At 36.1% G+C, this 25,467-nt stretch overlaps 1 protein-coding gene across 1 annotated transcript; it reads right to left on the bottom strand.

Annotated features, from left to right (window-relative positions):
• Nucleotides 1–1,769: 1,769 nt before the first annotated feature.
• On the bottom strand, nt 1,770–9,030 carry LOC131953834 (palmitoyltransferase ZDHHC23-like). Its single transcript, XM_059317208.1, has 7 exons — nt 8,838–9,030; nt 8,116–8,437; nt 7,271–7,468; nt 6,196–6,280; nt 5,523–5,604; nt 4,557–4,733; nt 1,770–3,008 (listed from the first exon to the last, which is right to left on the bottom strand). The coding sequence occupies exons 1-7, from the start codon at nt 8,978–8,980 to the stop codon at nt 2,759–2,761; spliced, it is 1,257 nt and encodes a 418-aa protein (XP_059173191.1). The 5' UTR covers nt 8,981–9,030; the 3' UTR covers nt 1,770–2,758.
• Between the last annotated feature and the right edge of the window lie 16,437 nt (nt 9,031–25,467).

The following is a 25,467-nucleotide window of genomic DNA, read 5'->3' as shown; positions in this document are numbered from 1 at the left end:
ACAACTTTATATTGTAATGAATTTTGTTCACACTTTTATGTGCAGAGCTGATATTAATGAGTGGACTGAGCAGGTCTCTATTTGTATTGCTAAGCGCACAGTTAATGGACTACGACACCTTGATATCTCTAGCTCTGTTGCTGAAGGATGATTTTGTATTCAAAATACACTAATCAACTCTCAAGTTGCTACTGACTTTGTAGGCCCTCTAGTACAGTGATGTGCTTAACATGAATATAACAAGGATAGTTTTAAATTGGCTCTCAGTTTGATCATATTCCATGATTGTTTACTGCTTCAATGTGCATCTGGTAGAACTAAATTACTATATCAACAAGCGTAGAAAGGAGTAACATTGCATTACGTAATACCACGATGTACACATCACACACTGTTGATTGCACGTATTCATATTTAGCACGTTACTATTGACAAGAAATGACTAACTTGGTTTAAATAGCATAAAGAAAGAAAAAAATGTATTCATACGTGTTGTCTAGACTGGCCGACACTATACGAGCTAACATGGCTTTAAAAAAAAAACTTGTCACAGAAGGAACCATATTATTTTACACACGAACATAAACATTTCCTACTCTGATTAAACAAACCATTAATTTTTCATAAACCCCACACATTTTTCATTGAAAAATAATGCATTAAATACATTGAGCTTACAGGTGTTATATCAAACCAACACAGAAATCCCACTGATTAAATACAATGACCATAGAGGGTGTAAACTATAAGCCTTTTAGAATGGACAAGCAGAAAAAAAGAAAAAAAGTTCAAAATTTATTATTTATTATGATTAATTAATTATTTTTATTTACATAAGAATTTAAACAGAACACAAATAAAGAAACAATCAAATGCAAATAAAAATTACATACATCAAAACTATCTGTTTGTATACTTGAGTGTAAATAATATAAGAAAAGTTTATTCAACATGCTCAAACAGGATTCATCCTAAGTAACAAATAAAATAATATAATTCTTTATTTGTTCATCTTTTATCCATGTATACTCTGCGTCACAACTAGAATATTAAAGCTAGGTTCAAGTTAAGTATTTAAATTAAATGAGAAACAACAATTAAATTGTTTTTAAAAAACCTTAAGTTAAACAGAATCAACACAAGATTGTTTTCAGAATGTGACTAAAAAAAAATATCTGATACTTAAATAAAAGATCTACTAGTTGAATGTGAAGTACATTTGAATAATTTGCTAGTATTAGAAGAAATCTAATTTATATATCTGTAATAAATCTTGTGTCCTAATGAACAAAATAATTAGGTGAAAAACAAAGACAATTATGGCAATGTAATTAAGTCAGGTGTGTATTGAGTCAAGCTGAGAACGGAGAGGGTAGGCAAATCTAGACTATGATTTCTCCATCACTACCAACAGTAGAAAACAATAAACGTAAAAAAAATTCATTACAGTTTTAAAATTAAAACAGCAATTCACACTTAATCACAGATAAACATTACAATTATAAATTATCATGACTAAACAATTCACTTATCATAAACAGCAATCTCAAAGTAAAATCATTATTTAATCTTTAATTTATGTACAAAAGATGGAATGGTAGAAAAATTATTGCTTGAAAACGCAGGCTGGAAAATTTATTTAATTGGATTTTATGCAATTGAAAGTGGTTAGAACTTTAAAATTGCTATAAAAAGTACTTCTATTTTACCTGGATTTTAAGCAATAGGTAGTAGTTGGAAATTTAAAATTGCTATTAAAATTACTTCTATTTTACCTGGCATACTTAAAGTAGATTTTAAAAAATTAAGTTGCTAAATTGTATTATGATTTGACATGAATATCCTAACTGGCAGATTTAAAAAACTAAAAAAAATGAAATCAACTAACTATAATTAAGACACTGTGTGTCCAGAAGTAATTTTGGTAAATAAAAAATATGAAAATGACAATCAGGGGTAGAAAGTTATTGATAACATCACAGCTATTGCAGACTTAATCTCTTTGCTCCAATAATACACTGACCCAAGTATGGTCCAATAACACACATATGTTAAACATTGGACGAATAACACATCTAAACCATGACTTGTGTCACATAACATGACCACATCCATTAAACACTCAATATTTTACTTTATTAATCAGAAAAATAAGGCAAATCTATATATAAAATGTAGTTTACATAATTAATGTCATCATCTCAAATAATGTAATTAATGTGTATATATTAGAAATTCAATCAAATTTGATTAATCAATGTTTTCTGCTAAAAGCAGCCATCAAACTACGAGCACATCCAGAAAATAAACATGGATGAAGCACATACAATGTGATGTATAAAAAGTAAATTATCCTCTGCTGTTATGCTGAAAAATTTTTTAAATCAAAATTTAGGACTTGGTTTAGATCAGGCTACAAAACAATTACAACATAGTGCAGCACTAAAACTTTGATTACAAAAATCTTATGTCAGGAACCATTAGAAAAATATTAAAGCACAATTTTATAAATATGTAAAAAATATTTAAACTGTTGCACCAACACTTATTCCTGATCAGTTAAATTCAAGAGATTATAATAAAGCAAAGGAAATGTTAATTTTAGCAATAATTTCTTACACTTATAGTCCAAAAATTTTGAAGCGCAAAAAATTTACTTACTACTTAAAAAGTTATTACTGCTACACTTGACAGCACAAATTTAATCTCATTATCTTATAGAAACAACGCAAATCTTAGAACTCATAACGTATTGTACTTATGAAACCCTTGAATCTGCAGCCCGTGAGGACAGGAACCAAAACTCCATCCAGTTCCTCAAGAAGCCCTTGTTGTAGGGGTTGTCCCTCGCGTAAAGGCCACACCTGGTCAGGCCCTGTCGGTGGGAATGGACAAGCTCGTGGGACGTGACGTTCTGGCTGATCAAGATGAACTGGTACGTCAGGCCAAGACACATCAGGGAAGACACAATCACGCAGTAGACAGCGGTTACAAAACAGATGGCAGTCCTGTAATAAAGGGAATACATCAGGCATGACACAATCACGCAGTAGACAGCGGTTACAAAACAGATGGCAGTCCTGTAATAAAGGGAATACATCAGGCATGACACAATCACGCAGTAGACAGCGGTTACAAAACAGATGGCAGTCCTGTAATAAAGGGAATACATTAGGCATTACACAATCACGCAGTAGACAACAGTTACAAAACAGTCCTGTAATAAAGGGAATACATTAGGCATGACACAATCATGCAGTAGACAGCAGTTACAAAACAGTCCTGTAATAAAGGGAATACATTAGGCATGACACAATCATGCAGTAGACAGCAGTTACAAAACAGTCCTGTAATAAAGGGAATACATTAGGCATGACACAATCATGCAGTAGACAGCAGTTACAAAACAGTCCTGTAATAAAGGGAATACATTAGGCATGACACAATCATGCAGTAGACAGCAGTTACAAAACAGTCCTGTAATAAAGGGAATACATTAGGCATGACACAATCATGCAGTAGACAGCAGTTACAAAACAGTCCTGTAATAAAGGGAATACATTAGGCATGACACAATCATGCAGTAGACAACAGTTACAAAACAGTCCTGTAATAAAGGGAATACATTAGGCATGACATAATCATGCAGTAGACAGCAGTTACAAAACAGTCCTGTAATAAAGGGAATACATTAGGCATGACACAATCATGCAGTAGACAGCAGTTACAAAACTGTCCTGTAATAAAGGGAATACATCAGCGAAGACACAATCATGCAGTAGTCAGCAGTTACAAAACAGTCCTGTAATAAAGGGAATACATTAGGCATGACACAATCATGCAGTAGACAGCAGTTACAAAACAGTCCTGTAATAAAGGGAATACATTAGGCATGACACAATCATGCAGTAGACAGCGGTTACAAAACAGTCCTGTAATAAAGGGAATACATCAGCGAAGACACAATCATACAGTAGACAGTGGTTACAAAACAGATGGCAGTCCTGTACTAAAGGAAATATGTCAGGGAAGACACAATCAAACAGAACACAGCTGTCAGTCCTACAATGAAAGAAATCTTTTAGAGAAGACACAATCATATAGTTGATTAGTGCTGTTAGATATTGCAAGTTACAGCATAGTGGATAAGTTTATTTTCTTTTTAGTGCTTACAGTTTAAAAAGGCATTATGTGGTCAGTACTTTGTCAGTCTACTATGTGTGGATGATACTTGTGCTTAACACACAGGCCACCAAATGTTGTGTATTATCTTAACCAAGCAAGGACATATTCTCCAGGAAAATATCAACACACTACAGCTACAAGCATACAGAAAATTACACTTGCTTAAACACAGACGCATATAAAATTCATTCATTAGAACACACAAACACAGCTACAAAACATACAGAAAAAAACACTTGCTTAAACACAGACGCATACAAAATCCATTCATTAGAGCACACAACACAGCTACAAACATACAGAAAATTACACATGCTTAAACACAGACAAAATCCATTTATTAGAGCACACAAACACAGGTACAAACTTACAGAAAATCAACATAAAGCCACCGGCAGTCATTGGGCAAAAGGAACCAATCGTAGTACATCTTGGGGGTACATATTGTTGTGAACGTAAGATGTGCAGCGTACAGCCCAGTGAACACGAACATAATCATGGCCAAGAGAAATGAACGGTGATTTGGGCCACCAACACAACTGTCAATCCTGAAATTACAGTTAAATGATCTATTCAGTTTGAGTCAATAAATATATAGGCCTAGCAAATTTAATTTGAAAAAATTAACAAATAAACTAAATTCACTGTACTCCTTAAGCTTTTTTGTTAGAAGTAAAAAAATATCACAAATTTACAACCTTAAAAAACAGGGAGAACATGATGTGTGGTAGAAAAGAAAAAAATAGCTCTGATCTCAGTTCTAGGTTTGATATGAAATTAGAACATAGCAAGACTCTATTGACAGGCTAGTTACTTCCATTTGGTAATAAAAATGTTTACGGAAATAAATGTGCTGAAGCAAAAACAAACCAGAGTTTATAATTTAAAAGTCAGTCATTGATTACTTGTTAACGGCACAGCATGCACTGCTATTTAGTTGTTTTATTTTCTACCTTTCGTTTTTTTTTTATTAATTAGTTCCTAATACTTACAATTTTTAATACAACAAAATTGCATGACTAAAAACAATTGCGAACCAAAAGAACATGAACTATGTGTGTCTAATAGCCCAGTAAATACTACTTACTGTAGCAAAATTTAATTAATTCTTTAAAAATTATTAAGCATTCAATTAATTAAAATTTGATGTTAGATTGCATTGTCATCGGGTCTTGACCCACGAAGTATATTTAAAACGAATCAGTCCATTATAAGTTATCAAAAATTTGCTCGCCATTTTTTGATCCTAAACTACAAAAGCAAGACAGATAAATAGACAGACAGACAAAAGAACAAGGAAGTAAGTTAAATAGAAGCTTATAAAAACAAATTTTTACCAAATGCAATGATGATCTCTTACTGCAATGTAGGCTTCACATATTTTACAGTAGCCTGCCCTTGCTGGTAGGTCTGGGTTACCTAAGATTGGAGTTAAACTTCATAAAACAGTGACACACTAGGTTAAAATCTATAAAACAGTGACACGCTAGGTTAAAATTTATAAAACAGTGACACGCTAGGTTAAAATTTATAAAACAGTGACACGCTAGGTTAAAATTTATAAAACAGTGACATGCTAGGTTAAAATCTATAAAACAGTGACATGCTAGGTTAAAATTCATAAAACAGTGACACGCTAGGTTAAAATCTATAAAACAGTGACACGCTAGGTTAAAATTTATAAAACAGTGACACGCTAGGTTAAAATTTATAAAACAGTGACATGCTAGGTTAAAATTTATAAAACGGTGACATGCTAGGTTAAAATTTATAAAACAGTGACACGCTAGGTTAAATAGCATAGCAACACACTAGGTTAAACTTAATAGCACTCTTATCGTGGGTAAAACTTGATGGCACATAGCTACAGTTTATTTAACAAATAAAAGATGTCTTAGGGGCCCACCAGTAGACCGCTGCTTGCTACTATCAACTGAGACACATTAAGTTAAACGTTATAGCACATAACTACAGTTTGTTAAACAAATAAAAGATGTCTTAGGGGCCCACCAGTAGACCGCTGCTTGCTACTATCAACTGAGACAACGGTCAAATCTCCCTCATCTGTTCCTTGTGGCAGGCTGGCATCATTGACCTAAATAGTGAAGAGATTTTGTTTTTATTTATGCAATAAATGTATTTTACTCTTAAATAAACTGGGAGTGATCTCCATTTAACTTCCTTGAATATACTTATACATTACGGGTGATGGCAACTCGGGATATAGACATGATTTTTAATCCATTTTTAATTACCTTAACTTTTGAAAATAGAATAGATTTTCATAGAAAAAAAAGAATTGCTCACCAATGAACGCCAAACAATATGTGTATAATAGTGCGGGAATATTAGTACTTTATAAATTCATATGTGTTTATTGAGAAATCGGAAAAAGCGTAAAGTATTGTTTCCAGTCAACGGAAATTACTCAAAATTTGAAAAAAAAAGGCAGAGAATTAGATATTATCCTTTTAATTGAAATTTTGTTTATCTATCTTAAACAGAACTCAAGTTATAGGCTTTTGAAAAACCAAGGGTAGAATAAGTTCCACTTCCGGTTAACGGAAATCACTGAAAAGTTGATATAGAACTACAAATTTGATATAATACTTTTATATGAAATTTTATCAACCTAGCTGTAACTGTACTCAAGTTATCGTATTCACAGACATACATATAGACTAAATTGCAAAACTATGTTTTTCTACTCAGGGAGGTGTAAAACATCGAGATTTGTGAAAATCTCTATTTCGATTTTTGCACAATTACAATACTTCCTCTATACTTCATATACGAGAAAGTAAAAAGGCATCTATAAAACAAAAACAACTAAGACTCCTTATATTTTGACTAGATCGCAAGCCAAAAATATTCTTTAACATCATTTCACAAACTAGATGTAAACAAATGAAATAGTCTGATAAATCTTACCGAACTATATATGTACTGATATCACAAATGTATTGCTCTAAAATGGTTAACTGGTCATACAGGTGTATCGCTTTAACAAATGTAGTGGTCTAAAATTTTTACTTGGTCATATAGGTGTACTAATTTTACAAATGTACTGATCTAAAAAATGTACCTGGTCATAGAGGTGAGCTGACCCAAGCAACAGGTCATTTGATGCTGTCCTCTTATGGCTGGGACGTGACTTGTACTCCACAAGCAAACTGTCAGGGTCTTGTTTTGTCAGGTGTAGGAAGTAGAACATGACCATCATGCAGGTGAACACCGTCAGGATCTCCCACAGGAGGACTTCTCTAAACGCCACAACAAAAAACTGGGGAGGCAAAGAAACATATAAATACTTCTGTTATTACGTTTAAGAGAAATTAGTCTTTATCAATATCAATTTCCACCAAATGATTTTGTTTAGAATATTTTGATATTTTCTACAGTATCCATTTATCTTAGAATCTTGCTCAGATGAGCAAAACAAATCCTTTTAAAACTGTTATAAGTATATTTTTTCTAATTAAAGAAATTGTCTTAAATTATTAGCGAACAAATGAGATTGGCAAAAAAAAAAACCCACCAAAATGGAATTTATATAAGTTCTAGAACAAATCTAAAATACAGGAGAAAAATGTTAAAGCAAATTAATCTGGGCAAAGATTTTTTGAGATGGTTTACAAAAAATGCATTCCCAAGTTGTCATTAGAATGTTTAGCACAAAAGTTCATCCAGTGTAAGTCAAATTTAAAGGCAAATTGCTAATGAAACTTAGAAATTAGCAATAGTTGTCATCCCAATTTGTACCACTGATTATTGAAAATGTTTCCCAGACAAATCACTAAGAATAGCCTGAGAAAGAAATGTGTTTTACTAGTTCACTAAGAAACAATACAATAAAATTCTAATTCAACTATCTATTGATCGCATAACAGGCAAGAATTTTTAAAATGAAAAATAAAGCTGTCTACCTACCTGAAAAACACAGTAACAGCTTATCACAGAAGTTATTCCCCAGTAGTAAAAGAAATAGGTCCTGCGATTTTTCTTCTGCCTGCGCCAGAGGGCATGGAAGGTTAAGACAAACAAGGGCATGAACAGGAACACCACCACCGTCATTACAGGATGGAGGGTCGCAAGGCAGAGACATGTCGGGACTATTAAAACTGGTGCCACAACATCAGGCCTGAGCTGCACGGCTCCGCCCCCGAAGCAAGATGGGATCCGACATCTGTCTGATATGGTGTTGATGAGGCGGTCTATGGTGGAGTCTGGTACTTTCTCACATTTGAAGATTCTAGCAAGTATAAAAAAATATATTGCTCTCAATTTTCTATTGAGCAATCATGTTGCAAAAAAACTTACACCAATTCATAACATACTTTGCACTAGGGCAATAAAGTAGAGTCAAGGCCAAGTAAACTAGGAGATCAAATAAAGCCTCCTACAATGTAGTCTCTTTTGCTTTTAAGTTGCTGATTTATAAAGGTTAACAATGTCTCTAGTGTAGTAAAGTGTGTCCATTCCATTGTTTAATTAGTAAGGAAGACTGTTCACTTGTATCATTTTGATGATATACCTCCCAAAGTAAGTCCTGTTTCTTTCATTTGTAAACTAAGACCAACATTTGTGTAGAAAACAGGCAAACTTTAATAATGTTCCAGAAATGCATTTGGTTGATTAAAAAGCTAACTCACCTATCAAATGTTTCATCCAACGCCTCACAATCACAACATGAGGCAAGAACGTGGCTTTTTTCACCATGCATGTTTTGATACTCGCAGCAGCACAATGATTCCCCAGCACTGGATGAAAAGCTGTCTTTTTGAGGCTTGGTCATTGGTTACCTTCAGAATTTATTTCCTAACACCATAGCAGTTTGAACTAGTATAACCTGGAAAGAAAAAAAAATTTCACCAATAGGGACATATATATATTATTAATGGAAATATAAATTCAAAGGATAAGCCGACAGATATAATTAAGGAACACTATTAGATACTTAAAGGCCCATTTAATTAATAATTATGCATCATATTTTAATGAAGTCTAGGATATTTTCAAACTGTAAGTTAACAGTTATAGGTATATATTTTTTTTTACAAATTAGACTTCAGATTTCACAAATTGGGAAACACTGTGATTGATCTTCTGAACAACCTCACTTTCTTGTAATTTGTACATAAAACTTTGCCAAAGATTAAATTTTTTTTTTACTACATAACCAGGGTATAGAGGACAAACACAGTATGAGTATGTACAAAAAAACGTAATCTCGAGAAAAATGAGTTTATAAATCTCATTCCAATATTAAAACAGTGCAAAATATTATGTTTAAACATTCATAAAATATTAGCATTCTACTTTTCTGACATTGTACATAAGTGTTCTTGTAGCTTGCATTATTGACAATACAAGCAGAAAAGTACATCGATTTCACACAAAAAGTGGACATACTGCATTTGTCCTCTTTACCCTCAACAAATGCAGTATGTCCACTTTTTGTGTGAAATCTATGTACTTTTCTGCTTGTATTGTAAATAATACAAGCTACAAGAACACTTATGTGCAAAAATGTACTTTATTTTTCCTCTTTTAGTGTTCATTTAAACAGTTTCTTTTTATTTCTGCTCATATTTTTCAATTAGTTCAATATACTTAATATTTTTACAAAAAAAAAGCCTATTGGTAACTGTTGCCATTATATAAAAGAAATGTAGGCTACATTTCTCGAGCCCTGTTTCTTAAAGCTAATGTGATAGTTGGCCTTTTAGCTTATGTGAATTCCCATGACCCCAAGTAAATTTTTCTTTTGCTCTGTTTGGGAAAAATACGAGTTCATTAACAATTCTATAATTTATGCTTTAGTCCCTTTATGAACATACAGAGAGTAAATTTTTTATATTACTTGGTTTCGGTAGAAACAAAAGTGACGCTACTACACACAATCACAGATAGCAATGTTTATGCCATTACATATGCTATGCTAAAGGCCTACAGTCATCTAATACTAATGTGAACTCTATAACCCCTCTATTGTATTGGTATTTTACCCATTGCCAAGAAAACGTGAGCTGGCGATCATAGAAGCAACGATATTAAGAATCCGCAAATTTCTAGCATATTTTTAAACAATCTGTACCTAGGCTAGATAAAAAAAAAGATACAATAATCGTGACCAATCTAGTAAACTGCTGACAACTAGACTAGATTTTCTACTTGAACTTGTTTTTTTATTGAAAAACGTTTCTTCTTGCCCATCTTTAGAAAAAAAAACAAAAAAAAACCATGAAACTAAGAACTTAAGAAGTAGGCCTAGATCTAATAAGAAGAGACCATGTCCAGCAAAAACATTGTGACTTTTGTCTTGCAAATTGTGTCACGCAATTTACTAATTAATTTAGTGATTACGCAGGTAGGGCCTATAAGTTGTTTTTGTACCAAGAAAAGTTCAAGAACTACGGCAAAAGTCAACCGAACAGTTAAAAGTAAAAGTTAAAAGTTTCATTCAATTGACTTTTAATTTTTAATCGTCGAGGAATCGGAATACATTCAATAGGCCTAAAAGTTTAATATAATAATTTTTATACATTATACAACATCTCGGTAATCTATCGTTTTGGGTACGTAAAATCGCCCGCGGCTATTTATGTACGAAAACGTTACCTCATTGTCAAGGCTGTAATAGAAGTATATTGTCATACTTTTGTGTCAAATATTATAGATAAATGAATAATAAACCCAAATCAATGGCTAAATATATCGATATAGGCCAGAAATTAACTTTAAACAGCAGTGTCTGAGAGCAAGATTTGCTATATAAACAGCAGCCATTTGTAAAATAGAGTGGCTTCCCCCTGAATCTGGCGCTAAAAGCTTATAAAAATAAAACTTAGACAAGATGGCTGCTATAGTAAATGAGCATGGTTGCATCTGTTGGAAACATCGCTAGTCTTCATTTATTACGGAAAAGTTTTAATTCAATTGTTTAAAAACAGGTACATAAATGAATCAAGGAAACATTTTTGAATTTTTTAAAACATAAATCCTCCTCAAAATGTGAAATAATTATTAAAATTTAAGGAGTCACCTGTTTTTCACATTACAAATCGCGGGCGATTTTACGTACCCAAAACGATAGATTACCAACATCTCCAATCTCCATCATCATGATTCATGATTCAAATTCAATCATGACATCTACTTCTAGATCTAGATTATAGAGGTAGCTTACTAAATATTCTAATGATAGTCTTCAATTATAATAATAGATAATCTACCTATTATTCAATAATTATTCAGATGATAAAGAAAAATAGTTTGGTTTTGAGTTAAGATTTCCCTATCGTCAACTTCAGTAAACAAAATAATCAGAAATTTAGCCGGAGTTTCTAAATATCAGAACTATACGAGAAATATTGTAAATCCGCGGCAGCACCAAAAGCCGAACATAACCGACCGCTTATTTATTAAACAACAACACTAGAAAAAAATAAAAATAAACAAAAAATCTTTTGGGAGGTACCAAACCTCACCAGCTTCATACGCTACTTCACCGAAACCTTTATAATAAGAAATTAACGAAATTAACTAACACTGGGCTGATTGGGTTCGAAGAACAAAAAACACTAAAATATGATTTTCACAACACAAAAAACCCATTATGAATGATAATTTATTGCAAATCAGCATGAGTTCTGCTGTTGCTTTTCAGACACCTTGAATTTAGCGAGTGTTGTATTATTGTATTTTCCATTTCCATGCAGCTTAATAAAATGTTCTCTTAATTTTGCCGGTGATAGACTAGAACTGCTCAAGTTGGCAATACTAATCGTGCAGTTAGGACGCTGACTCCCATCAAGTTCCGTTATACATGTGAATCCATATTGTACACATTAGTTCCTTTTATTTGCTCGGCATTTAGTACGAAGGGATTAATGTCAACATCAGCAAGTACAGAAATTTTCAATTCTGACACATTCACTCCTACAACGTGTGAGACATCCACAGAAACATCGAGTGTAGATATTACATTTTCAACATCACCGACTTCAACTAAAATATCGTTCTTTCTGTTGATGTCTCACTCTTCCAGACTTTATTTCTCCGGGTATGCACTTGACATTTTCGGGGGGGGGGGGGGGGGGGGGGGCAACAATTTTCGGGGGGGGGGAGGGGAGGGCGGACACTGTCAAAAGTATATATTTTCTATATAAATTCCATTTCTTTCGGGGGGGGGGGGGATGCCCCCCGAAGAGATGCCTGGAAGAAACTCTGGTCTCACTAGTTGTTGCTGGGTAGATGTAGATATTGTTGAAATTACGATTACAGTTTACCAAGCTGATTTAGCGAAAAGTTACTTTAAAACATTAAATTAATAGGTGATAGGTAAATAATAGGTAAGGCTATTTAGATAAATAAAAGTAATATAAAAGTAAATCTACTTCGCATTTAGTCTGTGATTTTTAAAGCGCATAATATTAAAACACGATTTAAAGCACACGCAACAATTTAGAGAGTTATGCAAAGTCTCGGCTCTTACCCCACTCCCTGTCACAGCCCCCCCCCCTTTCCCTGGGGCGTTAAGTTGTTTATGGATGACCCCTGACCCCAACTACTCATGACTTGCCGCGTATCATCAACTAAGTAAGTGTGCTCTAATCCTACTGTGTTGCAGTGGCGTGCAGAGCTATGTTGCTGCCCGGGGCAAAACCAAAGGAAGATGCCCCCATAAATTGTATATATATATATATATATATATATATATATATATATATATATATATATATATATATATATATATATATATATATATATATAAATTACGGTGTTAAAAGCGTTAGTAGCCCTACAATTGACGATAAATTATAACACACATTATGTTATTAATCAGAATACGAATAGAAAAGCATTTTAAAAAATTGACTTAGCTGAACTCTTGAGAAGACTCCGTGCATATATATCCAAAAGAATGACTGACTCATTCGGGGAGGGAGAAAACAGTTTGGGGACATGCCGGATGTTGGGGGGGGGGGGGGCTATATGCCAAGCCCAACAAAAGAATTTACAGTTTCCATTACCCTACCGGGGTCGGGCTGCGGTCACCGTTGAATTAAATTGGAAAAAAACTAAAAGGTCAAAGTTCGCCATTGTTTATTGCTACGACTGAGGCCACGGTTGATGTTAGGCCAAGTAAGTTACCCACACCCCCCCCCCCCTCCCCATCTCGAACTTGAACAATGCTGTATTTTATAGAAACACATTGGTGGCACAACTCGTGTGCAGGGAAGAGAACCACGGTCGCCGGGTGATTGTTTGGTGGCTGGCGATGGGTTGATTGAGTGAGCCCTTCCCCCTCCCCCTCCGCCTCCACCCCCTTGTACCTGGTATGTAAATTTGGGATACCCTATTGTATTCTGACCAATGTAGGTGTATTTCTTTTGGGATGCCTGTACTAGTTACGGACCTAAAAAATGCTAGTCTTGTCTCGTACGTCGAAGTAGTCGGATACGTAGGAATAAAGCGTCTCGTCTTAACTCGATACATTGAGAAAATATCGATTCTAGTCATAGAGCACAGCGATTTCTGCTTGTGCGCATTGTCGATGTTTGATAGAATTTTAGTATCGCTAAACTTGGGGCCCGCACTTAATGGTCGGCTCTAGGCCCCAAGTATTCATATGCAAACCCTGTGTGGGAATTAATCCAGTAACGGCTACCAGGGTCGTTATAACTCCCACAATTCATTAAATCAACGTGGACTCACTTACTTTACAGGTGGTTCTACTATTTATAACATCAGTTCTATTTAAGCGCCCATTTACTTTACAGATAACTTTACTTTGCATTAAAATACTTTAACACAACTTTTAGTATGCCCTACAATTGATAAAAAATAAAATGGGCACAATTGTTTGAAATGATATCACTACAATGTATATTAAAAATCTGTTGATGCTTATTCTTGAGGGTGTCCTTACAGTGTCTCAGAAACAATACGGACATTCTTATTCTTTAGTATATTCATATGCATCAAAACCGAATAAATTCTCTTGGGTGCCCCTACAAGTTATCTAAAAATAATACGGGCTTACTTCATCTGCAAATGCCCTTTTAATCACAAGCAAAAATAAAATAAATTATTCGAAAATCGCTCTAATGCAATAAAGTGGTTTAAATTGTTCGTTCAATGGCCAGTGGTTAGAATAAAAGTCATGCGTTTAGGTATATTATATAAAGAGACAGTGTTAGTAAGCACACAATTTGAGACAAATTACAATATCAACAAGCATTAGTGGTTAAAATTAAAACAAATAGGAAACCATTGACAGATTTGGACACTTTATATAATTAGTTCGAATTGTGGGAAAAACACCGTTTTCGGCTATAGAATCCAAGAGAAATGTCTCTCAAATGTAATAAGAACGCTCAGTAGTGTGGGGTTTAGGGGTGGGTGACAGTAGATGCTTTGGCTTTGGGGTGGGTGAAAGTTGGGGGGGGGAGGTGAAAGATCACGCAGACTGTGCATTTAAATATATGGCTATGGGATGGAACATCCCAAAAAAAAAGTCTCCAGATTCGAGTACTACATTACTGGATCTCTGGCCGTGCCAATAGAGCGTCTAGGTATTACATTACCGGTCTTACAATAGAAGGTTTGTGCCTAAAGTGAGGGGGGGGGGGAAACAAGTGACAGCCAGCTACACCTTATTTATGTGTTTTTGGACAGTACGACCGGGCGGCCGCGAATGCCGGTAATTAAAAAGTGTGAGACTTAAGGGCAACTTTAGAATGAAGTTAACTCGGCCCGGCCCAGTGTATCAAAACAGTACGGACTTGAAAGTTTGTATTTAACCGTACACAAAAATCCAAATGGCCATGAATAAAGAATATCATTAGAATAAGAAAAAACCAAGAGGATGTGCGCTTAATCAGTCTACGAATGCCGTTACGTCCATCAAAATGAATAAGGATGCCCTACAAACATTATGCAATGAATAGAAACATAATAAAGATGCCCGATAAAATATGAAGCGAACAAGGGCATAATTACTGTAGGGATGCCCTTCAGACATTCAATAATGAATATAAGCATAATAAATATCCGATAATATATAAACGAATATGGGCATAATTGCTGTAATTATATAAATACAAACGTGAATACAAGTAAATTACTTTAAAGTTGCCCTGACGATATATAAAATGAATGCGGGCATAATTACTGTTTGGATGCCCTTCAAAAGTATTATGATGAATATAAGCAAATTACATTAAAGATGCCCCTACAGTGTGTAAATTATAATCATGGGCTTTAATACTCTATGGATGACCACAAGTGTATCAAATGATTATGGGCGTGTTCTCTAAAAGATGCCCCTACAGTGTGTAAATTATAATCATGGGATTTAATACTCTATGGATGACCACAAGTGTATAAAATGATTATGGGCGTGTTCTCTAAAAGATGCCCCTACCTACACAAGTATCAGATACTCTATTAATTGAAAGACTGCATACATTTATTCGGGGAATATCAATGACTACTACACCACTACCCTTCACCGATGCCCCTTTCTCCCTGAAGGTTGTACGACACGGACAGTACGATGACTATATCAGTGCCATGTGTTGATTGTATATACACATTTCGGTGAATTCGGCAAATTGTGATAATTTGATAATTCTGCCTAGGTAGACAAACCTTAGTAGACATTTAGCTTTCCTAAAAAAAAAAAAAAAAAAAAAAAAAAAAAAAAAAAAAATTTAAATTTACAATTTTAAAAAAAAAATCATTTTTTTTACCCCCTTTGGATGCCCCTTTGATGTGGCTGCCCGGGGCCTGGGCCCCCTCCGCCCCCCCCTCTGCACGCCACTGCTGTGTTGACTCCATTAAAAAAATATTATCAGACGCTATCAACGAATGCTATTAAATTAATTCGATAACCAATAAATGTTTCAAAACATATTGGCAGCTGTGTTAAAATATTTTATGAAGCTCCTAGTCTTTGTGAGGTATTTCATATTTTTACTTGTGTAAGTGATTGGCAAAGTTGTGTACAAGTGATTGGCAAAGTTGTGTAAGTGTAAGGCAAAGCTGTGTAAGTGTAAGGCAGAGTTGTGTAAGTGTAAGGCAAAGTAATGTATGTGTAAGGTAAAGTTGTGTAAGTGTAAGGCAAAGTTGTGTATGTGTAAGCTCATTTCAACAACACGTTTCTTGAATTGAAAAATAATAAAGGTATTTTTTGTTGTTGTTACATATGTCAACAACATATTAAAACCTGTTCCAAGTCCAAAGTCATCGCTATATTTAGCCCTACGATTTCGCACGGAAAAAACCGATCAATAACATCATCTTAACTTTTGCTACCCTGGTCACGACTCCGACATTTTCCCATCTTGCTCATGACTCCAACATTTGCCCATCTTGCTCATGACTCCAACATTTGCCCATCTTGATCATGACTCCAACATTTGCCTATCTTGCTCATGACTCCAACATTTTCCCATCTTGTTCATGACTCCAACATTTTCCCATCTTGCTCATGACTCCAACATTTTCCCATCTTGCTCATGACTCCAACATTTTCCCATCTTGCTCATGACTCCAACATTTTCCCATCTTGCTCATGACTCCAACATTTTCCCATCTTGCTCATGACTCCAACATTTTCCCATCTTGCTCATGACTCCGACATTTGCCCATCTTGCTCATGACTCCAACATTTGCCCATCTTGCTCATGACTCCAACATGTGCCCATCTTGCTCATGACTCCAACATTTGCCCATCTTGCTCATGACTCCAACATTTTCCCATCTTGCTCATGACTCCAACATTTGCCTATCTTGCTCATGACTCCAACATTTGCACATCTTGCTCATGACTCCAACATTTGCATATCTTGCTCATGACTCCAACATTTGCCCATCTTGTTCATGACTCCAACATTTGCACATCTTGTTCATGACTCCGACATTTTCCCATCTTGCTCATGACTCCAACATTTTCCCATCTTGCTCATGACTCCAACATTTTCCCATCTTGCTCATGACTCCAACATTTGCCTATCTTGCTCATGACTCCAACATTTGCACATCTTGCTCATGACTCCAACATTTGCATATCTTGCTCATGACTCCAACATTTGCCCATCTTGTTCATGACTCCAACATTTGCACATCTTGTTCATGACTCCGACATTTTCCCATCTTGCTCATGACTCCAACATTTTCCCATCTTGCTCATGACTCCAACATTTGCCCATCTTGCTCATGACTCCAACATTTGCCCATCTTGTTCATGACTCCAACATTTTCCCATCTTGCTCATGACTCCAACATGTGCCCATCTTGCTCATGACTCCAACATTTGCCCATCTTGCTCATGACTCCAACATGTGCCCATCTTGATCATGACTCCAACATTTGCCCATCTTGCTCATGACTCCAACATTTGCCCATCTTGATCATGACTCCAACATGTGCCCATCTTGCTCATGACTCCAACATTTGCCCATCTTGATCATGACTCCAACATTTGCCCATCTTGATCATGACTCCAACATTTGCCCATCTTGCTCATGACTCCAACATTTGCCCATCTTGCTCATGACTCCAACATGTGCCCATCTTGATCATGACTCCAACATTTTCCCATCTTGCTCATGACTCCAACATTTGCCCATCTTGCTCATGACTCCAACATGTGCCCATCTTGCTCATAACTCCAACATTTGCCCATCTTGATCATGACTCCAACATTTGCCCATCTTGATCATGACTCCAACATTTGCCCATCTTGATCATGACTCCAACATTTGCCCATCTTGCTCATGACTCCAACATGTGCCCATCTTGCTCATGACTCCAACATTTGCCCATCTTGATCATGACTCCAACATTTGCCCATCTTGCTCATGACTCCAACATTTGCCTATCTTGCTCATGACTCCAACATTTGCCCATCTTGTTCATGACTCCGACATTTTCCCATCTTGATCATGACTCCAACATTTTCCCATCTTGCTCATGACTCCAACATTTTCCCATCTTGATCATGACTCCAACATTTGCCTATCTTGCTCATGACTCCAACATTTGCCCATCTTGCTCATGACTCCAACATTTGCCCATCTAGATCATGACTCCAACATTTGCACATCTTGCTCATGACTCCAACATTTGCACATCTTGCTCATGACTCCAACATTTGCCCATCTTGATCATGACTCCAACATTTGCCCATCTTGATCATGACTCCAACATTTGCACATCTTGCTCATGACTCCAACATTTGCACATCTTGATCATGACTCCAACATTTGCCCATCTTGCTCATGACTCCAACATTTTCCCATCTTGATCATGACTCCAACATTTGCCCATCTTGCTCATGACTCCAACATTTTCCCATCTTGATCATGACTCCAACATTTGCCCATCTTGCTCATGACTCCAACATTTGCACATCTTGATCATGACTCCAACATTTTCCCATCTTGATCATGACTCCAACATTTGCCCATCTTGATCATGACTCCAACATTTGCCCATCTTGATCATGACTCCAACATTTGCACATCTTGCTCATGACTCCAACATTTGCACATCTTGATCATGACTCCAACATTTGCACATCTTGCTCATGACTCCAACATTTGCCCATCTTGATCATGACTCCAACATTTGCACATCTTGCTCATGACTCCAACATTTGCACATCTTGCTCATGACTCCAACATTTGCCCATCTTGATCATGACTCCAACATTTGCCCATCTTGATCATGACTCCAACATTTGCACATCTTGATCATGACTCCAACATTTGCCCATCTTGCTCATGACTCCAACATGCAAGACTCCATTCAATCACGCACACACAACACAACCCCAACATATGCCCAGTTTAGACCCCTCCCCTACACCTATTATTACATCTACCAGTACGCACACCTTCCTTCTTTACCAGCATTCCACCGTCACGCCTATATCGCCGCCTTATGGATTATCAATTCAAATTTTACTGCCAAGAAGATGAAAGACGTGAATTTAGCTAAGCCCTTTGTGTGTACCGTTTCCGCTTTCATCAGAGGCAGCCATCTTGGTGTCCTTATTGAATGTTCCCATCGGTTAGATACCACGTAGGACACACTACTAGAAATCTCAGACAGTTTATTACACGCTTTTTTCAAATCAATTTTAGCCAGTTTAGCGTAGAAAATGCTGTTTCATACTTAGTTTATCTAAAATTAAATAAGTTAAAAAAATGTCGTAGGTAAGAACACATTAAGAAAAGTAAGTTAGGGTAAAATAATGTAATGTTTCAAGGCGGTCCAAGGGTTTATGTAGCGGTTTATGCTAAAACGTCATGTTCTGGGTTTTACATTGTGCATGTGTGTTTGTGTGTGTCTCATACAGGGGTTTGGTCTTGTGTATGTCCCCTAGACGGTAAAAACTATCAGAGTTGTGCGATAATATGAGGATATATCATAGTGAGTGATACAATAAAAAGCCCACCAACAAAAAAAAACAACAAAAAAAAAAACAACAAAAAACAGCTCAACAAAACAACAACAAACACAAATACGACGATGCTATAACGTGTATTTATCAGACACTCAAGTGCGAACAATACATGTCCCTCTGCTCGCTAACCTTCTGTAGGAAGACGTCTGAGCTCACCCAGCTCTAACGGGTACCTGTCACCTGACCATACAAACATGTTTTCTATTTCCCTGAATTTAATTCTTTCAGCTCTCAGTGATTCTGTAATTTAATTAATCTTTAGGCAGTTTACCTCATGGTAACATCAACAGGAAAACACTGTTTATGAGTTTATCTGCTGTATCTCTTTAGTATGTCACAAACTAGCTTCCATTCAAGACAAACAAAAATAGATTGTACATATTTTTTATTTTATTTCAACAAGTCCGTCATTTAAAAAAATAAAATAAACGAGCTATTGTTAATGTTAGTTAAATTTTAGATAATTTAAAGTTTGAACGTTATATAAAGTCCAGTTTTTAATCAATTAGATTCACTCCAGTTTTTGGACAGTCTTAAAATATCATTTAAATAGATTTTATCATTCTAACCACCATAAAAAAAGTTGATTTAAATAAAATTAAAACTGTTTTAGATATTCCTCTCATCAAAAGCTTGAGCCTATTCTTACAGTACTGAAAAAAAAAGAGTTTTTGTTACTCAGGATTAAAAGTTAAAACATAAATTAATACAACTAAAATAAAAATGAAGTAGTTTTTTTTAAAACCATGCTAAAAATATACTTGAATATTCTTTGAGATTTTCATTACAATTCTATTGCTTTAGAATAGTGATTTTATATGATCAAATTTTTGTCTCATAAAAAAAAAAAGTTCCGTTGAAAAGAATTCTATAAATGTTTATAAACAAGTTATGATATCTATTGGGAAAATTTTCATGCAAAGATCCAAGAAAGTAAGATAATTTTAGTCCACATGATATAATATATGAACAAAAAACTCTGATGCATATTTTATCATATCGGCCTACTTTACTTTGTTTAGTAAATTAAAAAAAAAGATTGACACCAAACTGAAAAGTGAATTTAACTCAGAAACAATTGATGATGTAGAGTCTAGATGATTTGAACTTGATACAAATAATTGTTGATGCTTAATAGCTAGAGTACATTTTCTTACTGGAAGCTACCACGATCAGTGTTTCTTTCAGACTTTTTTCTCCAGGGGGGGGGGCGGTAGACTTTCTTTAGGGTGCCCTGAAGAGCTGCCTGAAAGAAACTCTGACCACGATTCAAAAAGTTGATACAAATATGAATAGCCTCCAGTATTTTAGAACGTTCTGCTGTGGTAAAAAACACCATAGGACATTAAATAAAACTTACAACTTAAGAGCAAGTAGCATCAAAGATCAGACTACGTAGAGTAGCCAGGAGAGAATAACTCTCCACGGTGAAGGCTAAACTTGACGACGAGCTCAGTGACGTCAGAGCGTCCTGCGTCACCCTGGCTCCAACTCCAATAGTAATGACCTTGACACCTGACTCATGGAGAAGATTGGCTTCCTGCACAGCTATGAAATCTGTAAAAAAAAAAAAGGGGGGGGGGTGTGAAATCGTTGGGTTTACCATAGTAAAATTTTAAAAGTATGTCAATATCACTTGGAAACATATGAATTTTTTTTTTTTTTTAATTTGATGAATCACACCAGCAACTGTTTAAAATTAATATTTTATAATTTTTTTTTATCTAAGACGACTTACCCGTGTTTGGTGTGTCGTTCGTGATGTAAATTACAACTTTCTTCGAATCTACTTCTACAGCTGCAAAAGACTTGAGACGTGCAAATCTGAATAAGTCCAGTGTATCATTTGGTCCATCGGAAATCGGACAAAGTGCACTCAGCGTTGCCTGATGTAATACACGACAAGGAATATTATTTTTTCTGAGACAATTTTCTTAATATATAAATATACAACAAACATAGATATTGTTAGTTTTGCTTACATTCAAGATAATTTCATGAAAAGAATAATAATATTATACTCTAAAGATAGTTATTGTTCCACTATTCTTGACTGGGCATCATACAATGATGCTAATAGGAATATAAAGTGTGCCGGTGCATCTGCTTAGATCTCCCAAAACTAGGATATTCTAACTTTGCTTCTTACATTCCTCGATAAAATGCTTATTTCGTGTGAGTTGGAATTTTATTGTGTACACATCATATAATGCGTTGTCATCGTGTCGTGGATATAGCTTAAAAATGGTAATCCTCATAAACAGACAATGCAGAGATAGAAAATACTAAAGCGCACAAAAAAAAGCATGACAAACTGACTCTGTAAATTACATGTCTGAGGTGAAATAAAATAATCTTCGCCTTCTGTACTAACCTCTATAACTTGTGAATTCTGGAAATATTTGTTAAAGCCAAACATTTCGATGACTTCAGTACCAGAGAAGACCAAACTGACTTCAACGGCGTCCTTAGATATTTTAAAGTCAGAGAGGAAATCTGCCAGAAAGACAAGTAGCTGGGCACAGTCTGGGCTAGTGAGGCTTGGGCTGACGTCAATGATAAAGAGAAGTTGTAGCTTTTGTGTACAAGGTATTTGAGATGTTGACTCGATCGACCGTTTCCTTATGTGTCTTCTACGTCCACATCTTGAATGTCTACCGTGAAATTTATTTACCCAAAAGCGATTTTGGTTGTGGCTTCTAAAAACAGATCTGAAAATTCTTCTTAGTATTTGATTTACTCCAAACGCGTCTCCATAATAGGTTCTGGAATATGATTTACTCATATGGCTTCTACGGCTTCTTGATTTGGGTCGGCTATTTCTTCCCTGATTTCGTGAACCGAAGTTGGAATTTCTTCCACGATTGTGTGGTGACCTAAGGCTTCTTGATTTGGGTCGGCTATTTCTTCCCTGATTTCGTGAACCGAAGTTGGAATTTCTTCCACGATTGTGTGGTGACCTACGGCTTCTTGATTTGGGCCGGCTATTTCTTCCCTGATTTCGTGAACCGGAGTTGGAATTTCTTCCACGATTGTGTGGTGACCTAGACCAATGGGACTTGGAGTTTCTTCTTGCAGTTGTAGTGGTAGTTTGCTTTTGGGTTGTTGTTGTCTTCGTTGTTGTTGGTAATTTACGTGTAGTCGTGGTTGTTGTACTAGGTGTGGTGGTTGTTTTTATGGTTGTTGCTGCAATCGTTGTTGTTGAAGTAGATGATGTAGTCGTAGAAGTAGCAGAGGTAGTAGGTATAGGCAATGTTGTTGTTGTTGTTGGTTTGGTAGTTGTGGTTGGAGTAGTAGTTGTTGTTGGAGTGGTAGTTGTTGGAGTGGTAGTTGTTGTTGGAGTGGTAGTTGTTGTTGGAGTGGTAGTTGTTGTTGGATTGGTAGTTGTTGTTGGAGTGGTAGTTGTTGTTGGAGTGGTAGTTGTTGTTGGAGTGGAAGTTGTTGTTGGAGTGGTAGTTGTTGTAGTGGTAGTTGTTGTTGGAGTGGTAGTTGTTGAAGAAGTAGATTGCATCGTAGATGTTGTAATTGGAATGGTTGTTGTTAATAATGTAGTAATAGTTGGTGTGTTAGATGTTGATGTTGGTTTGATAGATGTTGTTGTTTGGGTAGTAGTTGTTAACGGCATTGTAGTTGTTGACGGTGTTGTTGATGTAGAGAATTTTGATGTTTGAGTTTCTGTACTAGTTGGATCTGTTGATGTCTCATTACTTGCTGGCAAGGTAGATGTAGAAGATGTTGAAGTTTCTGTACTCGTTGTTGCGGTTAAAATAATAGAAGAAAATGTGTCTGTTGTGTCACTAGTTAAAGGAGATGATGTATCATGATAGGAAGAAGTTTCTGTGCTAACAGATACTGCTAATATAGTTGTAGGTGCCGATAAAAACAATGATGAAGTGGTAGTATCAGCACTCATTGATGTCTCAATAGTACTTGTTGCCGGCGCTGATGACGCCATCGTTAAAGTTGTAGTTGCTGTACTAGATATTTCTGTTCTCTCAGTTGTAGGAGAGGGTGTGTCTGAATTGGATGTTTCTGAACTACTTAATGTAACTGATGTTGTGGTTGATGCGGTGTCATTTGTATCACACTCATCTGTAGTTGGACATGTAACTGGTGTTGTGGTTGATGCGGTGTCATTTGTATCACACTCATCTGTAGTTGGACATGTAACTGGTGTTGTGGTTGATGCGGTGTCATTTGTATCACACTCATCTGTAGTTGGACATGTAACTGGTGTTGTGGTTGATGCGGTGTCATTTGTATCAAACTCATCTGTAGTTGGACATGTAACTGGTGTTGTGGTTGATGCGGTGTCATTTGTATCACACTCATCTGTAGTTGGACATGTAACTGGTGTTGTGGTTGATGCGGTGTCATTTGTATCACACTCATCTGTAGTTGGACATGTAACTGGTGTTGTGGTTGATGCGGTGTTATTTGTATCACACTCATCTGTAGTTGGACATGTAACTGGTGTTGTGGTTGATGCGGTGTCATTTGTATCACACTCATCTGTAGTTGGACATGTAACTGGTGTTGTGGTTGATGCGGTGCCATTTGTATCACACTCATCTGTAGTTGGACATGTAACTGGTGTTGTGGTTGATGCGGTGTCATTTGTATCACACTCATCTGTAGTTGGACATGTAACTGGTGTTGTGGTTGATGCGGTGTCATTTGTATCACACTCATCTGTAGTTGGACATGTAACTGGTGTTGTGGTTGATGCGGTGTCATTTGTATCACACTCATCTGTAGTTGGACATGTAACTGGTGTTGTGGTTGATGCGGTGTCATTTGTATCACACTCATCTGTAGTTGGACATGTAACTGGTGTTGTGGTTGATGCGGTGTCATTTGTATCACACTCATCTGTAGTTGGACATGTAACTGGTGTTGTGGTTGATGCGGTGTCATTTGTATCACACTCATCTGTAGTTGGACATGTAACTGGTGTTGTGGTTGATGCGGTGTCATTTGTATCACACTCATCTGTAGTTGGACATGTAACTGGTGTTGTGGTTGATGCGGTGTCATTTGTATCACACTCATCTGTAGTTGGACATGTAACTGGTGTTGTGGTTGATGCGGTGTCATTTGTATCACACTCATCTGTAGTTGGACATGTAACTGGTGTTGTGGTTGATGCGGTGTCATTTGTATCACACTCATCTGTAGTTGGACATGTAACTGGTGTTGTGGTTGATGCGGTGTCATTTGTATCACACTCATCTGTAGTTGGACATGTAACTGGTGTTGTGGTTGATGCGGTGTCATTTGTATCACACTCATCTGTAGTTGGACATGTAACTGGTGTTGTGGTTGATGCGGTGTCATTTGTATCACACTCATCTGTAGTTGGACATGTAACTGGTGTTGTGGTTGATGCGGTGTCATTTGTATCACACTCATCTGTAGTTGGACATGTAACTGGTGTTGTGGTTGATGCGGTGTCATTTGTATCACACTCATCTGTAGTTGGACATGTAACTGGTGTTGTGGTTGATGCGGTGTCATTTGTATCACACTCATCTGTAGTTGGACATGTAACTGGTGTTGTGGTTGATGCGGTGTCATTTGTATCACACTCATCTGTAGTTGGACATGTAACTGGTGTTGTGGTTGATGCGGTGTCATTTGTATCACACTCATCTGTAGTTGGACATGTAACTGGTGTTGTGGTTGATGCGGTGTCATTTCTATCACACTCATCTGTAGTTGGACATGTAACTGGTGTTGTGGTTGATGCGGTGTCATTTGTATCACACTCATCTGTAGTTGGACATGTAACTGGTGTTGTG

The sequence above is a fragment of the Physella acuta genome, unplaced genomic scaffold, assembly GCF_028476545.2.
Source record: "Physella acuta isolate Inbredline_101_S28 unplaced genomic scaffold, ASM2847654v3 ptg000958l, whole genome shotgun sequence".
NCBI classification, from domain to species: domain Eukaryota; kingdom Metazoa; phylum Mollusca; class Gastropoda; family Physidae; genus Physella; species Physella acuta.
This window is presented reverse-complemented; position numbering and strand designations above follow the sequence as displayed.

Excerpts from the sequence above, each read along its gene's own strand:
- LOC131953834 (XM_059317208.1), bottom strand. The coding sequence starts at position 8,980 with ATGACCAAGCCTCAAAAAGACAGCTTTTCATCCAGTGCTGGGGAATCA. Across the intron at positions 4,734-5,522 it reads AGAGATCATCATTGCATTTG|GATTGACAGTTGTGTTGGTG; the intron begins GTAAAAATTTGT and ends CTGTAATTTCAG. Across the intron at positions 3,009-4,556 it reads TGGCTTTATGTTGATTTTCT|GACTGCCATCTGTTTTGTAA; the intron begins GTAAGTTTGTAC and ends CCTTTATTACAG.